The 23,091-nt window shown below is 42.1% G+C and overlaps 5 protein-coding genes across 5 annotated transcripts in view; 4 read left to right on the forward strand and 1 right to left on the reverse strand.

The window, feature by feature from the left end:
- Positions 1 to 7,198, forward strand: part of LOC146625155 (DIS3-like exonuclease 1) — a 32,153-nt gene extending 24,955 nt beyond the window's left edge. Inside the window, exons 13-18 of the mRNA XM_085362709.1 lie at positions 1,581 to 1,816; positions 3,002 to 3,156; positions 3,332 to 3,510; positions 3,601 to 3,746; positions 4,410 to 4,581; positions 6,148 to 7,198. Of these exons, the coding sequence (XP_085218835.1) occupies positions 1,581 to 1,816; positions 3,002 to 3,156; positions 3,332 to 3,510; positions 3,601 to 3,746; positions 4,410 to 4,581; positions 6,148 to 6,465 (1,206 nt within the window). The 3' untranslated portion in view covers positions 6,466 to 7,198. The remainder of the gene's footprint in view (positions 1 to 1,580; positions 1,817 to 3,001; positions 3,157 to 3,331; positions 3,511 to 3,600; positions 3,747 to 4,409; positions 4,582 to 6,147) is intronic.
- Positions 7,199 to 8,832: 1,634 nt separating this feature from the next.
- On the reverse strand, positions 8,833 to 10,380 carry LOC146625157 (leucine-rich repeat-containing protein 31-like). The gene is made up of 4 exons (XM_085362692.1): positions 10,326 to 10,380; positions 9,836 to 10,000; positions 9,564 to 9,719; positions 8,833 to 9,290 (listed from the first exon to the last, which is right to left on the reverse strand). The coding sequence occupies exons 1-4, from the start codon at positions 10,378 to 10,380 to the stop codon at positions 8,833 to 8,835; spliced, it is 834 nt and encodes a 277-aa protein (XP_085218818.1).
- An 859-nt stretch (positions 10,381 to 11,239) lies between these two features.
- LOC146625158 (uncharacterized) lies at positions 11,240 to 15,592 on the forward strand. Its single transcript, XM_085362660.1, has 11 exons — positions 11,240 to 11,314; positions 11,523 to 11,820; positions 12,042 to 12,194; positions 13,183 to 13,259; positions 13,468 to 13,798; positions 14,022 to 14,261; positions 14,419 to 14,542; positions 14,659 to 14,764; positions 14,864 to 15,102; positions 15,198 to 15,353; positions 15,451 to 15,592. The coding sequence occupies exons 1-11, from the start codon at positions 11,240 to 11,242 to the stop codon at positions 15,590 to 15,592; spliced, it is 1,941 nt and encodes a 646-aa protein (XP_085218786.1).
- Positions 15,593 to 15,760: 168 nt separating this feature from the next.
- On the forward strand, positions 15,761 to 16,997 carry LOC146625159 (uncharacterized). The gene is made up of 4 exons (XM_085362131.1): positions 15,761 to 15,802; positions 15,919 to 16,249; positions 16,473 to 16,712; positions 16,870 to 16,997. The coding sequence occupies exons 1-4, from the start codon at positions 15,761 to 15,763 to the stop codon at positions 16,995 to 16,997; spliced, it is 741 nt and encodes a 246-aa protein (XP_085218257.1).
- Positions 16,998 to 17,389: 392 nt separating this feature from the next.
- On the forward strand, positions 17,390 to 18,037 carry LOC146625160 (TOG array regulator of axonemal microtubules protein 2-like). Its single transcript, XM_085362133.1, has 3 exons — positions 17,390 to 17,550; positions 17,646 to 17,801; positions 17,899 to 18,037. The coding sequence occupies exons 1-3, from the start codon at positions 17,390 to 17,392 to the stop codon at positions 18,035 to 18,037; spliced, it is 456 nt and encodes a 151-aa protein (XP_085218259.1).
- The last annotated feature ends 5,054 nt before the right edge of the window (positions 18,038 to 23,091 follow it).

A 23,091-nucleotide genomic window follows, 5' to 3' on the forward strand; every position in this document is an offset into this window, starting at 1 on the left:
AATAGGGTGATATGGTACTACAAGGTCATTAAGATAAGATGGGGCCTGATTATTTAAGACCTTGTATGTGAGGAGCAGGATTTTGAATTCTGGATTTAACAGGAAGCCAATGAAGGGAATCTGCTCTCTCTTTCTAGTCCCTGTCAGGACTCTTGCTGCAGCATTTTGGATCAGCTGAAGGCTTTTCAGCGAGTTTTTTGGACATCCTGATAATAATGAATTACAGTCGTCCAGCCTGGAAGTAATAAATGCATGAACTAGTTTTTCAGCGTCACTCTGAGACAGGATATTTCTAACTTTAGAGATGTTGCACAAATGGAAGAACGCAGTCTTACATATTTGTTTAATATGTGCATTGAAGGACATGTCCTGGTCAAACATGACTCCAAGGTTCCTCACAGCGTTACTGGAGGCCAAGGTAATGCCATCCAGAGTAAGAATCTGCTTAGATACCATATTTCTAACATGTTCAGGACTCAGTACAATAACTGAATGAATTTAGACGCAGGAGTCTTCCAGGTCTTTATGTTTAGTTTGGTTTTTTGCTGTGTTATTTACAGAATTACAGATGGATACCATATATTTCTTTTCATCGATAATAAATTATAGTACGGTCTAATAGAGACGTTATTTTTAAAATCAGGCGTCTAAGCAGAACACGTTCCTCAGCAGAAAACATTTTATCAGAAAGTCATTTCAGTGAGAATATTGGAATAAAGAAACCAAGCACTCCACTGTGAAACCACTGACAGTTTTCACATTAGATCACAGCCATTTATCTACAGCGGCTGGTCGGCCATCTGTTAAAACCTCATATGGACAATTCCTGTTGTTCTATAAGATGCTCTCTAATAGGATGTCTTGGATTTATTTATTATTCAGTTATTGCATTCCTGTTATGGCTGTACGCACACAGAATATTGATATGACGTAAAAATGATTCTCTCGGGTTGCTTCTGGGATAGTGGAAAAACCAATATATTTCTAAAAGTGTGTTTAATGATTGAGCTGCCACCCAAAAATCAAGTTCTTATCTTGACAAAGCTGGATTATTGACCGCTGGTGAAACATCTGTTGTCCTGAAGGATAAGGACAACAGATGTTTCATCTTGATCTATTATATAAAACGGCCAAAACTGTGTTCAAATCCAAACTTTCTGGCTTCTTTTGGTTCCTGCTGAAGTACTTTGGGTCCCCTCAGTTCATCCTTAGTCTGAGAAAAGTTTTGTTCTCTCTTTAAGGCACATTTCCTTTGAGCTAACTTAAACTCTGATTGGCTGTCCACTATAAACAAAAAGCATGAACAGCAGATCGGTGGAGTTTCTGTGCCCATGAGCAGAGCTGTGTGCCTGTTAGGGATATGTGTTCTTACTGGTATGATAGAGAGCTGAACGTAGGAAAGACAGTAGACTGTTTTCAGGTTGAGATTCATTCACATTTGGTTCTCCGTGCAGCATTTGTTCCGGTGGAATGGTGCATGTTCAACTGAGTTAAAGTAAACTGTAGTAAAATGTGGCCCACTGATGCATTTTCATATTCTTTTTCATTGAAGTCACGTTAGAAGCATTTTCCCTTTTCAGGTGGGTGCCCAGCTGGATGAGGAGAGGAACATTACGGCCCTGGTCCCTCGTCAGCCCCTGGAGGTCCATGAGACCGTGGCAGAGTGCATGATTTACGCCAACCACTGGGTGGCCCGCAAGATCCAGGAAGCTTTCCCCAACCAGGCCCTTCTAAGGTGTCACCCACCACCACAACAGGAGCTATTCAACCAGCTGGTGGACACTGCAAAGGCCAAAGGTTTCACCATTGACACCAGGTAATGTTTTTGACTGTTCAGTATAGAAACTGAGGAAATGCATATTGTAGTCCAACGCACATCATGTTCAGACACACAAGTGTGTGAACCTGAAATGTTTGATAACACGGGGACACACTCAGGTGTCACATGAGCAGTCAGACAAGAAGAAGACATGTTCCTTCAGCTCAGGTTGAGGTTGAAGCCAAATATGCTTCCAAACCAAAGACTAGAACATATGATGAAGCATATCTTGCCTTTGGCTTCAGCTTCACAACAGCTGTCGTGGCAAGGTCGGTCTCCCCGACAGAATTAGTTTCCCCTGCGTCGGGAGCACACGCTGGGCTGTCCAAATCACGGACAAACAGGATCCCACATTCTTGATTTTCAGTTCACAAACACTTCTTATAACGACTAACTACTCCTGAAACTTTGGAGGTTTTAGCTCTTTACACAGTAAAGTTACAGGATAAATATAATTATCAGGCAAAATGTCCTTCGTTTGTTAAAATAATCCCGTCTGATACCACGAGAGGACAATAAATATTTCATTTTCTGTTGTAACCCTTAAACTGAATGGTAATGTAACGACACTCAGGTTTCACTTTTTTACAAAACTAAAACATCACTACTTCCACGTCTGACTGTTTGTAATGGAGGCGGCGTAACCTGGATCCACACTCCGTGCCCAGCGAACGCTCGCCACGCAGGGGGAACACATGCTGTCGGCGATGCCGACCTCGGCACAACGCTGATCCTGCCGCAGTTTGTTCCCCGGTTCAAATCCCGGACAAACAGGATCCCACAGCTGTTTATGCTTTTAAACCCGTTTTGCACAGAGAGCAGTGTTGAATATTCTCACACGGGAACAAAACAAACAACTCAAATAATTAAAGATGGTTTGTTTTTCTGTTTTTTAAAAGAGGCAGTGATTTATTTAATTACAACCTGTAATCTATTACAGTTAACTTTTATTTGTTTAACTGTTTACAAAAGGTCTGAGGATCTGAGGCGTGGAATGAACTGCAATGGAGTTTGAAAACAAAATATGAATGTGCGGTTGGAGGATTGTGGGGGGGGGGGGGGTTAAACCAACAGCAGAACCGGTCCCAGGACAAGAGACATGGTGATGCAAGTAGCTTTGTGTCACTGACTGCTGAGATGAGAGGCCTCACTCATCCCTGGTTTCTGGCTCTGTTCCTTCAGGTCCAACAAGGCTTTAGCTGCCTCACTGGACCGAGCTGTGGACCCACAGGACCCCTTGGTGAACAGGTTGTTCAGAATGATGGCCACCACTGCTATGTCACAGGCTCTGTACTTCTCCACTGGTGCTCATCCTCAAGACCAATACTACCATTATGGTACGATACCGCTGCACAGCTTTTATTGGCTGCACTAGAGTTTCAGTGTGACTGTGGGTCAGTCCATCCATCACACGTCTGCACACACTTGTCCAACGTCTGTTGTTTGTGAAGAATTATTCGACTGAGAACTAGAAAGAAGGCTAACGTGCTGATATTTGCTTCGTTGTCGTAGGTCTGGCTCTGGATCGCTACACACACTTTACCTCACCCATCCGTCGGTACGCAGACATTGTCGTGCACCGCCTTCTTACCGCAGCCCTGCACATGCAGAGGGGCGTTGTATCTGGTAAAGCACCAGCCAGTAACAAAGAAGTGGAGGAAATGGCTCACCATGTCAACAGCAAGAACAGGGTCAGGGGTGTTTTATTGTTTGTGTTTTTCAATGATTCACCTCTTACTCTATTAACAGAAGCTGTGCTGACGTCTGTGTTTCATTTGCAGGCAGCACAGGCAGCCCAAATGCGATCCACAGCACTGTTTCAGTGTCTGTTTTTCAGAGAACGAGACCCTCAGACAGACCCGTGCTGTGTGGCTGACGCTGTTGTCTACTCCATTCGAGACAACGGTGTCTTGGTGTTTATCCCAGAGTAAGAACCTTCAGTCCTGTGTTTTGTTCTGCAGTCTTCTTCTTTTCCTTTGTTTAATGGAGCTGTACAGCAGCTCACAGACGGCCAACCACTCGTGTATTTTTAATAGACGAATTCAAAGTTTATGACAATGAATGAATTTGTTGGAAGATGTAATTGCACGCTAATCAATGTATATTTAACAGTATACACGCTAGTTTTATTTTCTCTTAAAAAACCTCAAAATGAGTTTTAAATTGTATAAATTTACTAAACTAATTCCTTAAACATTTATTGTGAGCAGGGAAAATCGGCTAAAACCCCGAATCTTTTCTCTACCAGGCTTTAAATAAGTTAATTGCATTGCTGAAGTTGAGTCTGTGGGGAGGGACGGTGCTTTGGAGCCAGCCTTGTGTTTGTGGCACTTCTACGTTAGCTTAGCTAACCTCTGGAGGTTGCTGCTTGTTTATTGCAAGGAAAGTGTAATTTAATAACATCAGTGTTCTCCATGCTTGTGGTGTTACAGGGATATGCAATATTAACAGTTTATTAAAATGTAACCTGTGGTCATTTTGAGAAGGCTGTAGAATCCATGTAATGATTAAAATCACAGGGCGCAAAGCAGGTTGAGTAATATCACTGAGTAAGTAAGGCTGCCTCTGACCACAGCCATGTTGTTCACAGGTATGGTGTGAGGGGGCCTGTGTATCTGAAGAACAAAGAGGGCCTGGTGGTGGTAGCGGGACAGGACGGCAGCTGTGATTGGCAGGGTGGCACTGTGCGAAAATACCCGGACCGCATTACCACCACCTCCAGCTGTGGCACCTCCACCTTCAAACTGTTTGACCACATCACCGTAAGTCACAGAAAACGCTAATCAATCATTTTAGAAGGTTTCCAGCAATGCAGCGCCTAAAGGCGACGATTCCAAATATATATGCATGAGTGTATATGAATCACAGGTTCATACGACTACTGGATCTTTTGTGGTCCAACATTAAGAGACGTTTTATGATCTTGTTGTGATAAAGTGTTGTGTGGTTGCTGCTTTGTTAGCTAATCTCAAGGTAACAAAACGTCAGTAAGATGAATGAGACGAAAATGATTCCTGAAAATAAATCATTTAAAGTTATTCAGTTTATTGTTTTTAAATATTATATGAAAACAAAAACATAAGTGTGGGGGGGGAGGCTCTCCTCCAAGACAAGAAATGTAATGCTTCCAGTTTGTGGCGTTTCTACACAAACCTTTTTGTAAAGGGAGATAAAAAATGACAGTGGGCGGTAATTGTTTTCACATAAACGCCTTTAAACGCTGCACGGTCGCACTCTCTCTCTCGCACTCGATAAATGATCCATTGTTGCTCTGCACACGTTTGTTACCACAAACGTCGCATGCACTTATGTCATTGTCATGAGACACTCTTGCAAACAAACTCACGGTTTAGTAACACAGTAGAGCAGCGTGTTTACGGGACAGTAACAGTAATCTAATTACCTTTTTTGCAACAGTAATCCCTTACTTTACTCGTTACTTGAAAAAAGTAATCTAATTATGCGTTGCTGCCCATCACTGGCGTCAAGTTATATTAAGTTCAGGCATGTTACACACGATGATTGTGAGGAATAAGTGCATGTGATTTAAGCAAAAAGAGCAGGAAACATTACCCTAAGGTTAGCTAACAAAAAGAAACTGAAGTAACGGTGTGTTATTCTCACATCTTTGGCTTTAAGACATGAAAAAGTGACAGAGTACTGCTGCTTCCACTGTTATCAACATCTTTTCTTTCTTTCATGGACTTATCCTGGGGTCATAAATGTCAAAGGGCAAAGGCAATGCTAACAACATAGCTTACTGATGGATGATGATGGATGACACATGTGGCCAAAACAAGATAGAAAGAAACATTAGCCCAAACACAAGTTGTCCACCACAGCATTGACTGCTGTCAAGCTATGATCATATCAAACAAAGAGATGATGATGATATTCAACAAACAAATCAACAAAACAACAACCTCACTGTGACACTTGACCGAGGTCACAGTGTTAATGAATGTTTTTCTCCCCCTCTGCTCCAGTCTCCACGTCGTGTGAATGTTAGAAAGCACAGTAAAGAAAGTTCGTGTACGGATGGATGAACGTTTGTTACATTGGATACGTGTGTGTAACATACGTATCCAATTTATCCTATTTATGAACAAAATTGTGGCACAGTCGGAAACTTCTCCACTCTACACCACTGTCTACTTAGCTGTGACGCTGCGCACAGTGCTGAGAGGACTGCTGTTATATATTACGTCACAAACCTTAAGTGGGCCTGTCTTTGCATAGCATTCCATTAGACTATTTTCAGTAGGTGCCATTACTGTGTAGTGATCGAACTGAGGAATACTGTGACTTACGTTCTCTGCTCTCTTCAGGTTCGTATTTCTGTCCACTCTTCAACTTGCCACGCTGACCGTCTAAACCTCGAGGTCATCAGCAACAAGCCTCACCACAGTGCCAAGTCCCAGCAGCCCAGCCCTCAGGGCCGCAGTCAGCTGGTCAAAGAGGTGGTGCGTCAGAATGAAGAGGCGCTGGCTCAGGAGAAGACAGCCCGGCGCCCCAAACTCTCCAAAGAGGAAAGAGAGTTTCGTCAGAGCAAAACTCCCAGTCTGTACTCTATTCTGGAAGAAATCAGAGAGTTGGCTCTGATGGATCTGGAAAGGGCTTCACGCCTCCCGGCAACAACAGCATAGAAACGCTGTAGCCCAGCTTTACCTCCAAGCAGACACTTGTGAGAACTGCACGCTGTGCGCTAACAGAACGGTGATCATTGAAGATCACTCGTGCTGAGTCATCCAGGTCATTCTTGTAGCTCCAGATTGTGTGTGGACAAACCACACGAGTGTGTGAAGTCACAGGAAAGCAAACACAATATTAAGTAAAAACATGTCCCGCCATCTTTTTAGAAACCAGAGTCAAACCGAATCAGTGGATACGTTTTGTAAAAGTTAGTTTTTAAAATCACATCAAGTTAAACTTAGTTGTAAGGAGGATAGGGAACGTGTTAATGCCAGTGAAGTGTCAGCAGTTACTTTGACAAGACCTAGTACTCACTGCAAATGTGGTTCAATCCTGCAGGAAACTAGTCAACTGCAGCAGGTTAAAGAAGTCTGGTAACAAAAGGCTTTTCTCTCAGCACCAGTGATCTCAATATCTCACTGGTGGGATCAATGTCTTGTGTAAATTAAATGTCTTGTGTTATAGAACCATTTTTGGTGAGTTCACACATATTGTACTACCTGTGACCACTTCATACAAAACCCAGCACGAGTATTGTTCTGGAGATGATAAAACGTCCACTCGTCCATTTTCTTCTGCACGTCCTGGAATCTGTCCCAGCTGTCATAGGGTGAGAGGCAGGATACGCCCTGGACAGGTCACCGGACTGATAAAACTTCATGTCACTCATTAGCAGACTTTAAAATAAACCCGTAGAGTAATGAACACACCTGAGGTTGGTTGTGTTGGAAGTGATGTATAAAACTAGGATGTATTTATCTTATAGTTTGTATATCAAGAGCCTGTATAGAAGACACCAACACCAAGGACATTTTTATTGTTTGAACTGGTAAATAATCAGAACCGTTTTTTGGTTTGTGGATTTTAAGATTGTTTTCTAGAACTACCAACAGAAATATGAACTGTACATAACTATTTCAATATGTGTGCAGTGGCCTGTAATTAAAAATGGTGTTTTCATTAGCGCAGATGGAGCCACTTCATCGTGTTGCGTTTCATGTCCCTGCAGTAGCTTAAATCAAATTAATGAGACACCAAAACAAGAGCTGGAGCCCAAGACAGCCATGAAGTCACAGTGTACACAAATACACAAGAAACACAGAAACCAGCTGGGTGGATGTGGCTCGGGAACCTTCTGTTACCTTGAACGTCGGTGTTTTGAACGCTGGCTGCTCCAGTCTGCTTGTATTTGTCCAAGATTTCCCCTCATATCTTGGTTATGGTTATTTTTTCTTTTATTAAACTGATCACACTCCTGTTTCATGAATAGAAAAAAACCCCATCAGTGTATTTTCACTTAAACAAGCAGCTGTTTTTTTTGCATTAAAGTTATATAAAAATGTAACAGTGCAAATTCCTCGCTGACAGTTTAACCAAAAGGCATTTCCAGTGGAAAGTAGCCGACATATTCTCAGCATAACCATGTATAATATCCACAAAACCTGAGAAGGTTGGAGAGAAGGTAGGTGAACTCTGCTGGGATCTGCGTTTAACAAAGTGTCTAAAGACGAAACAAAGAAATCTTTCTGTAAATGTTCAGATGCACAGACTGGACTGAAAAAGAGTGAAAAAGCAGCTAACGTCCAAAAATAAGAAAACTTTGAAAGAACTCCAAAAAAACCTGGAGAACTTTTGCTCAAAAAACAGTTTTGTTTTTTTTAAATTACAAGGCAATCTGACAAAATGTCATCAAATGAGACTCAAGACTTCTGCAGGTCTCTGCCATGACTCAATTTTTTTTTCTTAATGGCAGAAACAATTGTTCCTTTTTTACTTTGTTTCTATTTTCTCTTCTTGTTTTTATCTGTTGAACAACAAACAACATTCATGCTGATTCACATAATATCCTGTCTCTACTCTCTGGGATTTCCTCGTAGCTCTTTGATGCAAAGAACATCCATCAAACGCTCCAGCTTGTGCTCAACATCATCGTGAACGGTGAAGGTACTCTGACGAGAAAATACTCAGTCGACCTTTTGGTTGATTTGTTAAAGAACCCCAAAATAGCTGATTACCTAACAAGGTATGCAGATAATTCACAGCTCTTTTCCTGAATAGCTGCTTTAAAACTCTGCTGAAAGCCTTTGTCCATTTCCAGGTATCCCCACTTCTCGGCATGTGTGTCTCAAGTGTTAGGACTGCTGCATTGGAAAGACCCAGACCCTGCAGCCAAGGTGAGAGACGACAAATATGATAACCCACACCAGCTGTGCTTAACTCTGTAAGTTCCCAGTATTCCCTGAAACCATCACGTGTGACACAGTTTACATCAGACGTGATGCAGCTGACCTCAACACTGACCTTCTTGTGGTAACAGAGACTTAAAAAAATAATAATAAAGCAACAAAGTGGGTCGCTCTTTGACAGTAAATTCCAGTGCGGTCCGCTCCAATCTCCTCAGGCTGACTCTCTTCTAGGCTCTCCTGACTGTTCCCTTTACATGCTGATGATGTGTCTTGTAAATCTGGATCCCTTTCCAGCAGGACGCTCCTCTTTTTCAGACAGTACCTGAGCTGCTCTCTCTCCTGACAGTCAGCTGTCCACCTCTGCATGGCCAGTCGAGCCAGCGCCGAAATTTGAGGCAGAGCTCGGAGCAGAGCGGGCAGCCAGGCTGAGCACGGAGCAGAGGTTGAAGGTCGCAAACTGACATCCACGTCTTCCAGAGAGCCCAGACCTCCTGCTGCAAACAGACTGCACCAACCGTTGTCTCCCACCAAGCTGTTGTAGGACAGATCCAGTGCACGGAGTGAGGAGAGACAGCCCCGTCTGCACACGGCAGCTGCACAGAGGAAGAGGACCCATTGATAACTGATCACTTTATGCCTGTTCACTTTACTGTTTTGTTCACAATGTTTCTGATGGAGACAAAAATAACACCGAATAGTTTCATTGTTTTGTTTTATACGACAGCTACAGATGCTGGCAGCATGAAATAAATGAAAGAAATATCAATTTCCTTCAGGCTTTACTTGTCTTAATATACATTTATGCAGCCTAATGATCCACTACAGACCAAAAAAGAAAAAGTATAATGTCATTGTGTGTTAGTTACCCAGATGTTGCATGTCATCAGTGGTGAGCTCGCAGCTGCAAAGACGGAGCTCGCTGACGACTGATGGCTGCAGAGCATCCAGCAGGAGCGCCAAGTGACCGCCAACCACTTTACACCAGGAAATATCCACCGTGCGCAGATAGGACACCGCCAGGGCTGATGCATAAACACAAAGTTTTCACCATTTCAGGCTAGAGGGTGGAAGAGGTATTCAGGGAGAATGACTTGAAGGAAAACTTCTATAAATAAACAAGTGTGTGTGTGTGTGTTACCCAGAGCAGTGAAGGACTCGTTGCTCATGTAGCAGCTGTTGAATGGCAGCCTCCTCATTTGTGTCGCAGGGAGGGCGGAGACCAGCAGGTGGACCACACCTCCCACTTCCTTATTGGATGACACATCAAGCTCGGTCAGTGCAGTGAGAGAGGGCAGCACCTGGACTGAAAAACAACGAGTCACATGACTGCTGCAGCGAGCATGCGATTAGTGTCCGGCGTGTGAGATTGGTAGCAACTGACTCAGAGCCTCTAGATCATCTCGCGTGAGGCAACACAGGTGGAGGTCGAGTCTCTCCAGGTGTGTGACGTGAGCCAGGTGAAAGGTGAGGCGGCTCAGTCCACCAGCTAGAAGCAGCTTTACAGTATATTAATCAGAACAATGCTGCTCTCTAATGTATCTTGGTAAAGCGCAGAAAAATCTAATGTTTTATATGATACAGTGTGATTTCAGTAACATATCATAATGGAGGCTTCAGCAAGTACTTACGAAGGAAATCTTTCCTCTGCTCTTCAGTTAGTTCATCAAATACCTCCCAAAACATCTGTATGGTGGGGTGGCGGTCATGATATCTCCAACCATAACTTGTGTTCTGAAAACAGTGAAAATGACTGTTATAATCATAGAGTTTGTAAGGTCAGGCATACACTATGTTGCCAAAAGTATTCCCTAACCCATCCAAATCATTCAATTAATGTGTTCCAATCACTTCCATGGACACAGGTGTATTAAATCAAGCACCTAGGCATGCAGACTACTTCTACAAACATGTGTGAAAGGACGAGTCGCTCTCAGGAACTGAATGAATTCCAGCATGGTAATGTGATAGGATGCACCAGTGCAACAAGTCCAGTCATGAAATTTCCTCGCTATTAAATATTCCATAGTCAGCTGTTAGTGATATTATAACAAAGTGGAAGTAATTGGAAATGACAGCTAGTCAGCTGATGCTAAGGCTCATAGTGCACTTAAGTCACCAATATCTGCAGTCTGCTGTTGTTACAGATGTCCAAACTTCATTGGTTTCCATGGCTGAGCAGCTGCATCCCAGCCTTACACTGACAAACACAATGCAAAGCGTCAGATGGAGTGATTTAAGCATCTCAACACTGGACTCTAAAGCAGTGGAGATGTGTTTACTGGAGTGACGAATCACACTTCTCTGACTGGCAATCCAATAAATTTATCTCGCTGTCATGTGTTATTTTGCCGGGTTGTTTCCTCCCGTTGCCATGTAAACACAAAATAGTGTATATATATGAATATTTTCAAAAAATGCTCTGTGAGTTCCACATCATAACAGTTATTTACTGAGCAGCTCAGTTAGAACTTGCCACTCACACACTGAGCAGCACTCACTAACTTTCTATTTCTAAACAATTTGTTCACTTTTTATCTCAGGCATGTCTGAAAAGACATCAGATAACTTTTTCCATCGCTTTGAAGATTTGATTCAGAGAAAGCGCACAGGTGGAGATGTAAGTAACTAAACATACTCATTCTTGACTTCTCTGCTGATCAAATGTAAATGTTTCTGAGAGATGTGTTATATTTTGCTGCTTTGCACAGTGTAATTTTTGTGTAAGTCACTGTAGACAGAGCAACTGTCAGCGCTTCACCACAGAGTCCAGGATCCTGGACTTTCACAAAGCTCAGAGCAGTAAGACAAATGTGTTCTTTCAACAGGCAGACACATTGCATATCGCACAGAGACCCAGAGATTATGCTGTGCAACTCCCACCTTTACCTGAGCAATGCGCAGGCTCTCCACAGAGAGTCCAGAGAAGCTGGAACTGTTTGGATGACCCCTTTTGGAATCAGGAGGACCCTGAAAGAAGTCTGAGTAGCCTCAGCTCTGCAGACACACACACACCAAGTGATCTGAGGGCCATTCCTTTCATTGTTAGTCCTGTTGAGATGACACCGCTCACTCCAGTTCCTCCACCTCCTCGAGCAGCTTGTCCATCGCAATTGCGGTTCAAAGGTGATGCTTTTCTTTAGTGGTTACACCTGCTGTTAATCAGTTAGTTTAGATTTTAAAATTTGACACTGTAGATTATCTATTTTAATGCTAAATTACACATTCTTGCTGTCCATTCATTTTATATGCTTTTTTGAAGAAAAAAAAATCAGGAAGAAAAATGTTTATTGTTGTTTTTGTAAGATGTCAATTTGTAGTTATTTAGTTATTTTTTGTCTAAACAGACACGAAGTTCATTCGTGGAATAAGAGTCTTGACAGCAAAAGACAAATTTGGGCCTATTTTGACTCCAAAACCTCCAACAGTTCCCATACCGCAAAAACGAGGACCTCGGCCTGGGACGCTGCTGCCCCGTGCAAAAGTCGTCCCTATAGACAGTAAGTGGTTTTCCTCAGTAACTGTAGAAGATGCTGAATAATCAAACTTTAAATTAAGAGATTTTTTAAAAAGATTTTAATGAACAATTAATCACTGCATCATGCTTCGAATTAGAAGAAATGACAGTTTCTTTTTACTAACCTCGTTGATTATCAGACAAGAAAGCAGACAGTCAGTGCAGTCAGAATAATCCAAGAGAGAGCAGGGTCAAACTCCCGCCTGTAGCTACACCTGTAGAGAGCCTGTCCCACAGCTTTAGTCTGCTGTCTTCATTAGAACTTTAAAATGAATACTAGATCTACTTCTACTGAATGGAGAAAAGGTTCCTGAGAAGAGATTTAATTTTCAGTATCTAAGAAATTTGAGGCGTTTCTGAAGGTACTGTACCATGTTAGAGCATCTTAACATAGAGTCCTTGAATACTAGGCAGTTGTAGAGGATGAGTTACTCTACTTTAAATGACTCCCACCCCTTATTGGAGGATTTCAGCTTCTTCCTGTGGGACAGAGGTTTGCAGACCCTAAATGCAGGCGAAGCTTGAAGAAACAGCTTTGTCCAAGCTGCTATTTTGTTGTCGTTGTAACAAATGACACATGTTTTTTTTCTATATTTTTTAAAAACTGTATTTATTTATTTACTGTACTTATTTCTCTATTTATGACAGTGCTTTTATCTCCTTTTTGCTGTTTTATATGAATTTATCAGTATAGTGTTGTCTAGTTTTAGAAGCTGTGATTAGGACGTCTATTTAAATTTGTTGATTAAAGATCATAATTAGAGATCATAACCTGCCTTTGATTTAGACATGTCTGATATTTTTGTAAACACAAAATAGTGTATATATATGAATATTTTCAAAAAATGCTCTGTGAGTTCCACATCATAACAGTTATTTACTGAGCAGCTCAGTTAGAACTTGCCACTCACACACTGAGCAGCACTCACTAACTTTCTATTTCTAAACAATTTGTTCACTTTTTATCTCAGGCATGTCTGAAAAGACATCAGATAACTTTTTCCATCGCTTTGAAGATTTGATTCAGAGAAAGCGCACAGGTGGAGATGTAAGTAACTAAACATACTCATTCTTGACTTCTCTGCTGATCAAATGTAAATGTTTCTGAGAGATGTGTTATATTTTGCTGCTTTGCACAGTGTAATTTTTGTGTAAGTCACTGTAGACAGAGCAACTGTCAGCGCTTCACCACAGAGTCCAGGATCCTGGACTTTCACAAAGCTCAGAGCAGTAAGACAAATGTGTTCTTTCAACAGGCAGACACATTGCATATCGCACAGAGACCCAGAGATTATGCTGTGCAACTCCCACCTTTACCTGAGCAATGCGCAGGCTCTCCAGAGATAGTCCAGGGAAGCTGGAACTGTTTGGATGACCCCTTTTGGAATCAGGAGGACCCTGAAAGAAGTCTGAGTAGCCTCAGCTCTGCAGACACACACACACCAAGTGATCTGAGGGCCATTCCTTTCATTGTTAGTCCTGTTGAGATGACACCGCTCACTCCAGTTCCTCCACCTCCTCGAGCAGCTTGTCCATCGCAATTGCCTGTTTTCTCTGCTAAACATTCAGGAGCAGGTCGGTTCAAAGGTGATGCTTTTCTTTAGTGGTTACACCTGCTGTTAATCAGTTAGTTTAGATTTTAAAATTTGACACTGTAGATTATCTATTTTAATGCTAAATTACACATTCTTGCTGTCCATTCATTTTATATGCTTTTTTGAAGAAAAAAAAAATCAGGAAGAAAAATGTTTATTGTTGTTTTTGTAAGATGTCAATTTGTAGTTATTTAGTTATTTTTTTGTCTAAACAGACACGAAGGTCATTCGTGGAATAAGAGTCTTGACAGCAAAAGACAAATTTGGGCCTATTTTGGAAAAACTGCAGCATTTCCAGGATGGGATTGTAACCTCACCTGGACACACAGTACCAACCAAAACATTTACTGCAGTAAAGCCTTTGACTCCAAAACCTCCAACAGTTCCCATACCGCAAAAACGAGGACCTCGGCCTGGGACGCTGCTGCACCGTGCAAAAGTCGTCCCTATAGACGGTAAGTGGTTTTCCTCAGTAACTGTAGAAGATGCTGAATAATCAAACTTTAAATTAAGAGATTTTTTAAAAAGATTTTAATGAACAATTAATCACTGCATCATGCTTCGAATTAGAAGAAATGAAAGTTTCTTTTTACTAACCTCGTTGATTATCAGACAAGAAAGCAGACAGTCAGTGCAGTCAGAATAATCCAAGAGAGAGCAGGGTCAAACTCCCGCCTGTAGCTACACCTGTAGAGAGCCTGTCCCACAGCTTTAGTCTGCTGTCTTCAGACGACTGGTAAGAAACGTAGTAAGGAGACATTAAATACTGCACAGAAACAGTGCTGCATAATGTGGCTGTGTTATTTGTGGTGTTCCTGAAGTCGTGTTCAATGTTGTGTTGTGTAAATACAGGATTAAGAAAAGACAGGGCTTACAAACTATTCAGTCTCTGGCAAAGCACCACTCGGACATCCTGAAGACTAAACTACATGAAGTGTGTCTGGTCCTCATTGAGGAGGTATTGCACACTTTATGTTTCTTATATGCGTTTCATGCAGCTAGTTTCCCTTCAAGTGCATACTACAGCCTCAACTGATGATTTTCACTCACATTTTAGGTGAAAAACCAACGCTCAGCAATAGCCTTTGAGGCCATACATGCCATCAATGAGCTCTACATTCAGCTCCAGAGAACAATGGACCCAGAAGTTGAAACAACAGGCCGAGCTCTATTGCTGAAGCTTGCAATGACCAACAACAACTTTCTACATCAGGAGGTCAATCTGGCGCTTGATGCCATGGTGGAAAATTGCAGCCATGGACGGATTCTGAGCGCTCTGTTTAACACAGGACTGACGTAAGAGGAGAGAAGAAGCTGTAGTGATTTTATTAGAAGACATGAAAGAGAGATCATGTTCACTGAGTTGTGTGTCTAATATTGTCCTTGCTCAGCCATCGCTGTGTTGCAGTGAGGAATAGCACGGCTCAACACCTGCACCAGCTGGCTGACAAACTTGGAGCAGCCGTCACCCTGAAAACAGGAACCTTCACTGAAAGATTTCTAATTGCTGCCTCTAGAATGGCAGGGGATGCTGCACCTGAAGCCAGGTGGGTACTTTTAAATGGGTTTGAAGTGCATCAATGTTTTATTTTCTGTGAGTTTACACAATTAATGAAAATTAATGACAACTGTAATCTTCCACAGGTACCATGGGCGAACAATCATTGAGAAACTGACCCTTCACAAGGACTTTATGAATTTGTGGGTGAAGATTGTCCCTGAAAAAGACAGGCGTCCTGTGGAGAAGAGCCTGAAAAAGACAGGCGTCCTGTGGAGAAGAGCCTGAAAAAGACAGGCGTCCTGTGGAGAAGAGCCTGAAAAAGACAGGCGTCCTGCGAAGAAGAAAGAGCTTAGGGAGTTCCTGTGTGTCCAGTTGACGGACAAGGGGACGCACAGGTGGAGATGTAAGTAACTAAACATACTCATTCTTGACTTCTCTGCTGATCAAATGTAAATGTTTCTGAGAGATGTGTTATATTTTGCTGCTTTGCACAGTGTAATTTTTGTGTAAGTCACTGTAGACAGAGCAACTGTCAGCGCTTCACCACAGAGTCCAGGATCCTGGACTTTCACAAAGCTCAGAGCAGTAAGACAAATGTGTTCTTTCAACAGGCAGACACATTGCATATCGCACAGAGACCCAGAGATTATGCTGTGCAACTCCCACCTTTACCTGAGCAATGCGCAGGCTCTCCAGAGATAGTCCAGGGAAGCTGGAACTGTTTGGATGACCCCTTTTGGAATCAGGAGGACCCTGAAAGAAGTCTGAGTAGCCTCAGCTCTGCAGACACACACACACCAAGTGATCTGAGGGCCATTCCTTTCATTGTTAGTCCTGTTGAGATGACACCGCTCACTCCAGTTCCTCCACCTCCTCGAGCAGCTTGTCCATCGCAATTGCCTGTTTTCTCTGCTAAACATTCAGGAGCAGGTCGGTTCAAAGGTGATGCTTTTCTTTAGTGGTTACACCTGCTGTTAATCAGTTCGTTTAGATTTTAAAATTTGACACTGTAGATTATCTATTTTAATGCTAAATTACACATTCTTGCTGTCCATTCATTTTATATGCTTTTTTGAAGAAAAAAAAAATCAGGAAGAAAAATGTTTATTGTTGTTTTTGTAAGATGTCAATTTGTAGTTATTTAGTTATTTTTTTGTCTAAACAGACACAAAGGTCATTCGTGGAATAAGAGTCTTGACAGCAAAAGACAAATTTGGGCCTATTTTGGAAAAACTGCAGCATTTCCAGGATGGGATTGTAACCTCACCTGGACACACAGTACCAACCAAAACATTTACTGCAGTAAAGCCTTTGACTCCAAAACCTCCAACAGTTCCCATACCGCAAAAACGAGGACCTCGGCCTGGGACGCTGCTGCGCCGTGCAAAAGTCGTCCCTATAGACGGTAAGTGGTTTTCCTCAGTAACTGTAGAAGATGCTGAATAATCAAACTTTAAATTAAGAGATTTTTTAAAAAGATTTTAATGAACAATTAATCACTGCATCATGCTTCGAATTAGAAGAAATGACAGTTTCTTTTTACTAACCTCGTTGATTATCAGACAAGAAAGCAGACAGTCAGTGCAGTCAGAATAATCCAAGAGAGAGCAGGGTCAAACTCCCGCCTGTAGCTACACCTGTAGAGAGCCTGTCCCACAGCTTTAGTCTGCTGTCTTCAGACGACTGGTAAGAAACGTAGTAAGGAGACATTAAATACTGCACAGAAACAGTGCTGCATAATGTGGCTGTGTTATTTGTGGTGTTCCTGAAGTCGTGTTCAATGTTGTGTTGTGTAAATACAGGATTAAGAAAAGACAGTAGAAAACTATTCAGTCTCTGGCAAAGCACCACTCGGACATCCTGAAGACTAAACTACATGAAGTGTGTCTGGTCCTCATTGAGGAGGTATTGCACACTTTATGTTTCTTATATGCGTTTCATGCAGCTAGTTTCCCTTCAAGTGCATACTACAGCCTCAACTGATGATTTTCACTCACATTTTAGGTGAAAAACCAACGCTCAGCAATAGCCTTTGAGGCCATACATGCCATCAATGAGCTCTACATTCAGCTCCAGAGAACAATGGACCCAGAAGTTGAAACAACAGGCCGAGCTCTATTGCTGAAGCTTGCAATGACCAACAACAACTTTCTACATCAGGAGGTCAATCTGGCGCTTGATGCCATGGTGGAAAATTGCAGCCATGGACGGATTCTGAGCGCTCTGTTTAACACAGGACTGACGTAAGAGGAGAGAAGAAGCTGTAGTGATTTTATTAGAAGACATGAAAGAGAGATCATGTTCACTGAGTTGTGTGTCTAATATTGTCCTTGCTCAGCCATCGCTGTGTTGCAGTGAGGAATAGCACGGCTCAACACCTGCACCAGCTGGCTGACAAACTTGGAGCAGCCGTCACCCTGAAAACAGGAACCTTCACTGAAAGATTTCTAATTGCTGCCTCTAGAATGGCAGGGGATGCTGCACCTGAAGCCAGGTGGGTACTTTTAAATGGGTTTGAAGTGCATTAATGTTTTATTTTCTGTGAGTTTACACAATTAATGAAAATTAATGACAACTGTAATCTTCCACAGGTACCATGGGCGAACAATCATTGAGAAACTGACCCTTCACAAGGACTTTATGAATTTGTGGGTGAAGATTGTCCCTGAAAAAGACAGGCGTCCTGTGGAGAAGAGCCTGAAAAAGACAGGCGTCCTGTGGAGCGCCTGAAATTCAAAAGACATCTGTCCAAAAGTAAGAAAACGTCACACTTCAAGACTGACTGATGGCTTGGACCACTGGAACTATCATCTTCATGTTTTTTCTCTTTCCTTTCTTTCCAGACTGCCGGGATTTCTTGGACGCGTGTTTAACCAAAGTCCCGGAGACGCGGCCGACGCTGGAGGAGCTACAGCATCACACTTGGCTGAGATAAGCCTATCACACACACACACAAACACACACAATTCAGACGTTATCATTTATGTGTGATGTATGAATTACCTTTCTTTTTTTCAGGAAATAATTTTTTTTAATTGGCCCACTTTAAATTTCAGTGTTTTGGAATTCCTGTAACCCCCCCCAGCCATCCCAGGAAAGGGGATCTCTCTTTGAATGGGCTTTCCCGAGGTTTCTTCCCGTCAGTCTGGCCCCCCCAGGGGAGTTTTTCCTCGTCTTCATAGAGAGCTTGGGCTGGCTCAGGAGCTCCATCAAAACTGTCTTTATTTAATTACTCTAATGTAATCATATACTTTAAAGTAATCAAATAAAAGACAGTAAAAATCTGAAGACTTGAAGTAAACTTCCATTAAAATAAAACTTGTTTAATTCATCTTTGCTGAGGATACTGTGTTATTACTATTTCAAGGATTATGTCAGAACACCGGATACTGGTACCCATCCCTACCCATCACTAGGGAACAGAACAAACCAGACATCAATTACAACAAAAATGACACTGACCCAGCCAGCATGACTCGTCTGCCTTAAGAAATGTTTAGCAATATTACAAATTGGGTGATATGCCTTAAAGTAGCTTCTCATGTGTTCAGCATTGACCTGTATGCATTTTCCCCTTCTCAACCTCATACCAGTGATACTGAGTGGGGTGAGGGAGGAGTAGCTGTCTCTCATTTTTATAGATCCCATACTGGCCCATCAGGCCATTGATGGCAGAACTAGCTTTTCTGTTCCACTACTGGCCATGACCATTGCCTTTGAACATTGACTTGGCGTGATTTTTTTCTTCCACATCCCAAATGGTCAGCACTCTGGGCGTGGCACACGAGTGGCTGATTTAAAATGAAGCAGGTCTCTCTCTGAGAGTCATTGTGAACATTCAGAATGCTAGATCACTTTCTACATGCTCATTTTATGAAGTATTTGAGAGATTCCTTATCTATACTCTGTTTAGGGATGGGTATCGTTTAGGTTTTATCCGATACCGGTACTTTTGAAACTGTGCGGGTGCTTAAATGGTGCTCTAACCGTTGCTTCCTTCTCTCACCCCAACCGGTCGCAGCAGATGGCCCCGCCCCTCCCTGAGCCTGGTTCTGCTGGAGGTTTCTTCCTGTTAAACAGGAGTTTTTCCTTCCCACTGTTGCCAAAGTGCTGCTCATAGGGGGTCATATGATTGTTGGGTTTTTCTCTGTATCTATGAAGCGCCTTGAGGCGACTTTTGTTGTGATTTGGTGCTATATAAATAAAATTGAATTGAATTGAATTGCTTAAAGAATGGAGAACACAAACTTTGTCCAAAAACCTCTTATGTTTTTATTTTTAGCAGTCTCTTTTTTCTGCAAAATGATAACCAAGTTAGCCTTTTCTTTTGATACAACATACCTACTTTGTTTGGAACCGGTGAATAATGGAAAACATGTTTAGCTGTTTGTTTTTTTTGTAAAAAGATAACGGTGTTAGCTTTTTCTGCAGCTACAGGGCATGTATGGTATCACTCTATCAAACAAGAAGACAGTCGCATGTAACTACGACGGTGTTTGCTAGTTCACCTTACATGCATTAATGTAATAACGTGGTTAGCCTACTCAACGTAAATTACACACGAACAACATTAAGCTCCTCACGCAGAGAAGAACGGTTGCTGCTGCATCATCATCCGTCTGCTACACTGGCAGGGCTAGGGGCCAGGACTCTCCTCTTCGGGTTTTTGGGGGATGTTGCTAACTCCAGGTCCAATAACAGGCAACCCACCCGCAGCAGATGTGCTCGGTGTGAAGTCTCGCAGCAAGCTATCAAATACGATGCATTTCTCTGCTTTTAAAAAAACGCTATTGCGTTGCCAGGTCTTTCATTGGATTCGAGGTGTTACTTCCTTTGCACAGTATCACAGTATCACCTTAAAGCACTTGTTGCTGCTGAGTTTGCATATTTTGCTGTGAAGTACAGCCAGACTTTTGACCGCTTTGCCTTGGACATTTAATCTGTAGCTCTGCTCTCAAAGAACATACGTACCTGGACCCGCCTACTATCCTCGGAAACGTAAAATGATTGGCTAGAATCCAAAGTGTATGACATCTCAAGAAAAAAAAAAGCCACCCGTATCCGGTATACCCGCACCCAATGTTCCCTCTAATTTTTCATGTGTCTGAGCGAACACAGAAACTCCCTGAGCGATCCCTTGGACCACTGTGAGCAACAGCAGACGTGTGCACTGTGGTGACGCCAGCATTGAATCCATGCAAGTTACATGGTTTATTAAAATAATAAAATTACAGCATTTACATTTATGTTAGACTACTTTTAATTAACTATTTTAGCCCACTTACAATGAAAATTTAAAAAAACAAAACAAAAAAATCTTGTTCATGACCTGTGTAGCATGTTAACACTATTGGAAGTAAAAATAACTTGAACTCCAATTTTGAAAACACAAGTTTCTTTTGTTTTTTTTTCATAAAGCTCTGACTTGTATTATGAGTCTGTGGTCTGGGAGAGAGTCTGTAACTCTGTCTGCAAAATACAGTAAATAATGACCAATGTTGGGTAATTAATTATATAGTTACTTCTTCAAAAAAGTAACTGAGTTATGCAAACAACAAAGTTTTTTGCAGCTGTTTACCTAAAAATGCAGCCAAGGCGTTTTTTTAAATAAACATTTTAAATTATTTAGAGAACAATCATCAAATTGCATCAAATCTGATGCCACACAAATTATTTGTGCCACTCCAAAAATAATTTCTGTCAACTATGAGATGAAGGAGAACAACAGCCTGATACCTGCAGGCCTGACAGCAGCAGATGTGTCACTGCTGTAACACCTGTAACACTCAGCAGTCGCCTCATTGTTCTGACACACACTAAACGTCGCCACGCCGCTTTGCTCGCTAAAACACCGGTGTCGGCACATAAGGACGCTGTCAGAGCCTGTCAACGACATTGATTAGCTGCGTATATACGAATGTGAATCGCATTACTGGCTGGATCCCATACGGGAGCAGCCAGTCACTGACTAACACTGCAAAACAGACTTGTTAAAGTATTGATTTTAATTTCAATTCAGGTTAGATTTTTTTTTTTGTGCGCAACGCAGATTTTCTGTGCGCAGAGACCGTGCCAGCAGTGCGCAATTGTGCACACACACAGCTTCGAGGGAACATTGCCGGTACCCATTCCTAACTCTGTTCCACATGTGTTATGTTTCCTTCAGGATTAGCTAAATAAGAGAGGATTATTTTCCATTTATTAAACTGCATTTAGCTACTCTTTCGTATCACATTTACTTTGGGAATGCACCAATTGGTCCACATCCTGTTTATGCAGGGCCCACTTTTAAACGGTAAATTGCTGAAAATGTAGCCATATATAGCGCTTTTCTGTGTCTTGCACTCCTTTGCATAGATTGAAGCATCTGTGTGTTCCTGTTTTGTTGAGTGTATCTGTCTGTGTGGCTGTTGAAGGCTACTGAGAGTGTGACCTTCACAGTTCACCAGAGGACCATCTATTACATTTGTTAGGTTATGCGTTTTTGATATTATTGCATCCTCACTGGCACACTCAGTCCTTAGTGTGGGCTTACCCTGCTCCATACCTTGTTAAGGATAAAGAACTTACAACCTGGAAGTAGATTATATCTCCCATAGTGAGATACAGAGAATGGTTGCTTACCAGGGTAACTCTGGTTTTCTGAAACCCAGGTGATGTTTGGTTTTCACCTCCAAACAATCGCAGTCAGAGATCAGGTGAAAGAGGAAAGAGCAGAGAGCGTCAAAATAAAAGGGAAATTATGGGAGCAAACACCAGAGTTTAACAATTGTTCATCACTAAATACAGTACAGATATTTTAATAAGGAGAGGTTATTTGAAAGAATGAAATTGATTTACTGATGAACAGAATTTAAACAGGTGATTTGCCGTTAGACTCAGATGGCCTATCTCAGCGGAACAGAACCCCGTCTGTGAAAAGGATTAGAGCAGGAGCCCCGAGAGCCTGGAAGCTGGTGGTGGAATGGTTGAATGGAGCATGAGTGATGAGATGAGGCGTGTACAAGGAAGAATAACCGAGGACACAGCATGAATGCTGATTGGCCTGGAGAAGGTGATTGGACTAGACCACTTCAGGAACGCCTTTAGCCACACCTCACCAGGTGTAGACAATCGGCAGTTAAACCTAGGCAACACCTGAAGACAACTGCATTTCCACTGTAAGGAGTGTAAGGGTTGCAATGGGCTGTAACAAAGGACAAGCACAGATGAGTCCACTATCATAGACTGGAACATCATTCATAACTTTTTATGTTATAAAGGGGGTGGCAGTAGAGCTTCTGTGATTGGTCACATCAGAGAGTGCTTGGTTATCAGAGAGTTACCATAGTAACCAAAGGTTTTAAAGATTGCAATATAGCTATTGTTGTCCAGAGGGGCCGATGGTGCGATATGGCAGCCTCGCTTCTGTCAGTCTGCCCCAGGGCAGCTGTGGCTACAACTGTAGCTGCCTCCACCAGTGTGTGAATGTGAGAGTGAATGAATAGTGGCATTGTAAAGCGCTTTGGGTGCCTTGGAAAGCGCTATATAAATCCAATCCATTATTATTATTATTATTATTATCAAATCAACAAAATATTAAAGAATCATTAAATATGTGGAATAGTTCATTCTTTCCTTTTTTCATCAGTGGTTTACACACTGGCTTGCAGGCAAAATGTCACTGGTTCGATTGCAACCGGAGATACAAATCAGGGTTGTGCCTGGAAGGGCATCTGGTATAAAACTCTGCCGTATCAAAAGATGCTGAGCTATCAGGTGTGGTGACCCCTTGTGACAAGGGA

The sequence above is a fragment of the Diplotaxodon limnothrissa genome, linkage group LG9, assembly GCF_057381915.1.
Source record: "Diplotaxodon limnothrissa isolate DT_005_m linkage group LG9, D_limnothrissa_male_GT1.1, whole genome shotgun sequence".
NCBI classification, from domain to species: domain Eukaryota; kingdom Metazoa; phylum Chordata; class Actinopteri; order Cichliformes; family Cichlidae; genus Diplotaxodon; species Diplotaxodon limnothrissa.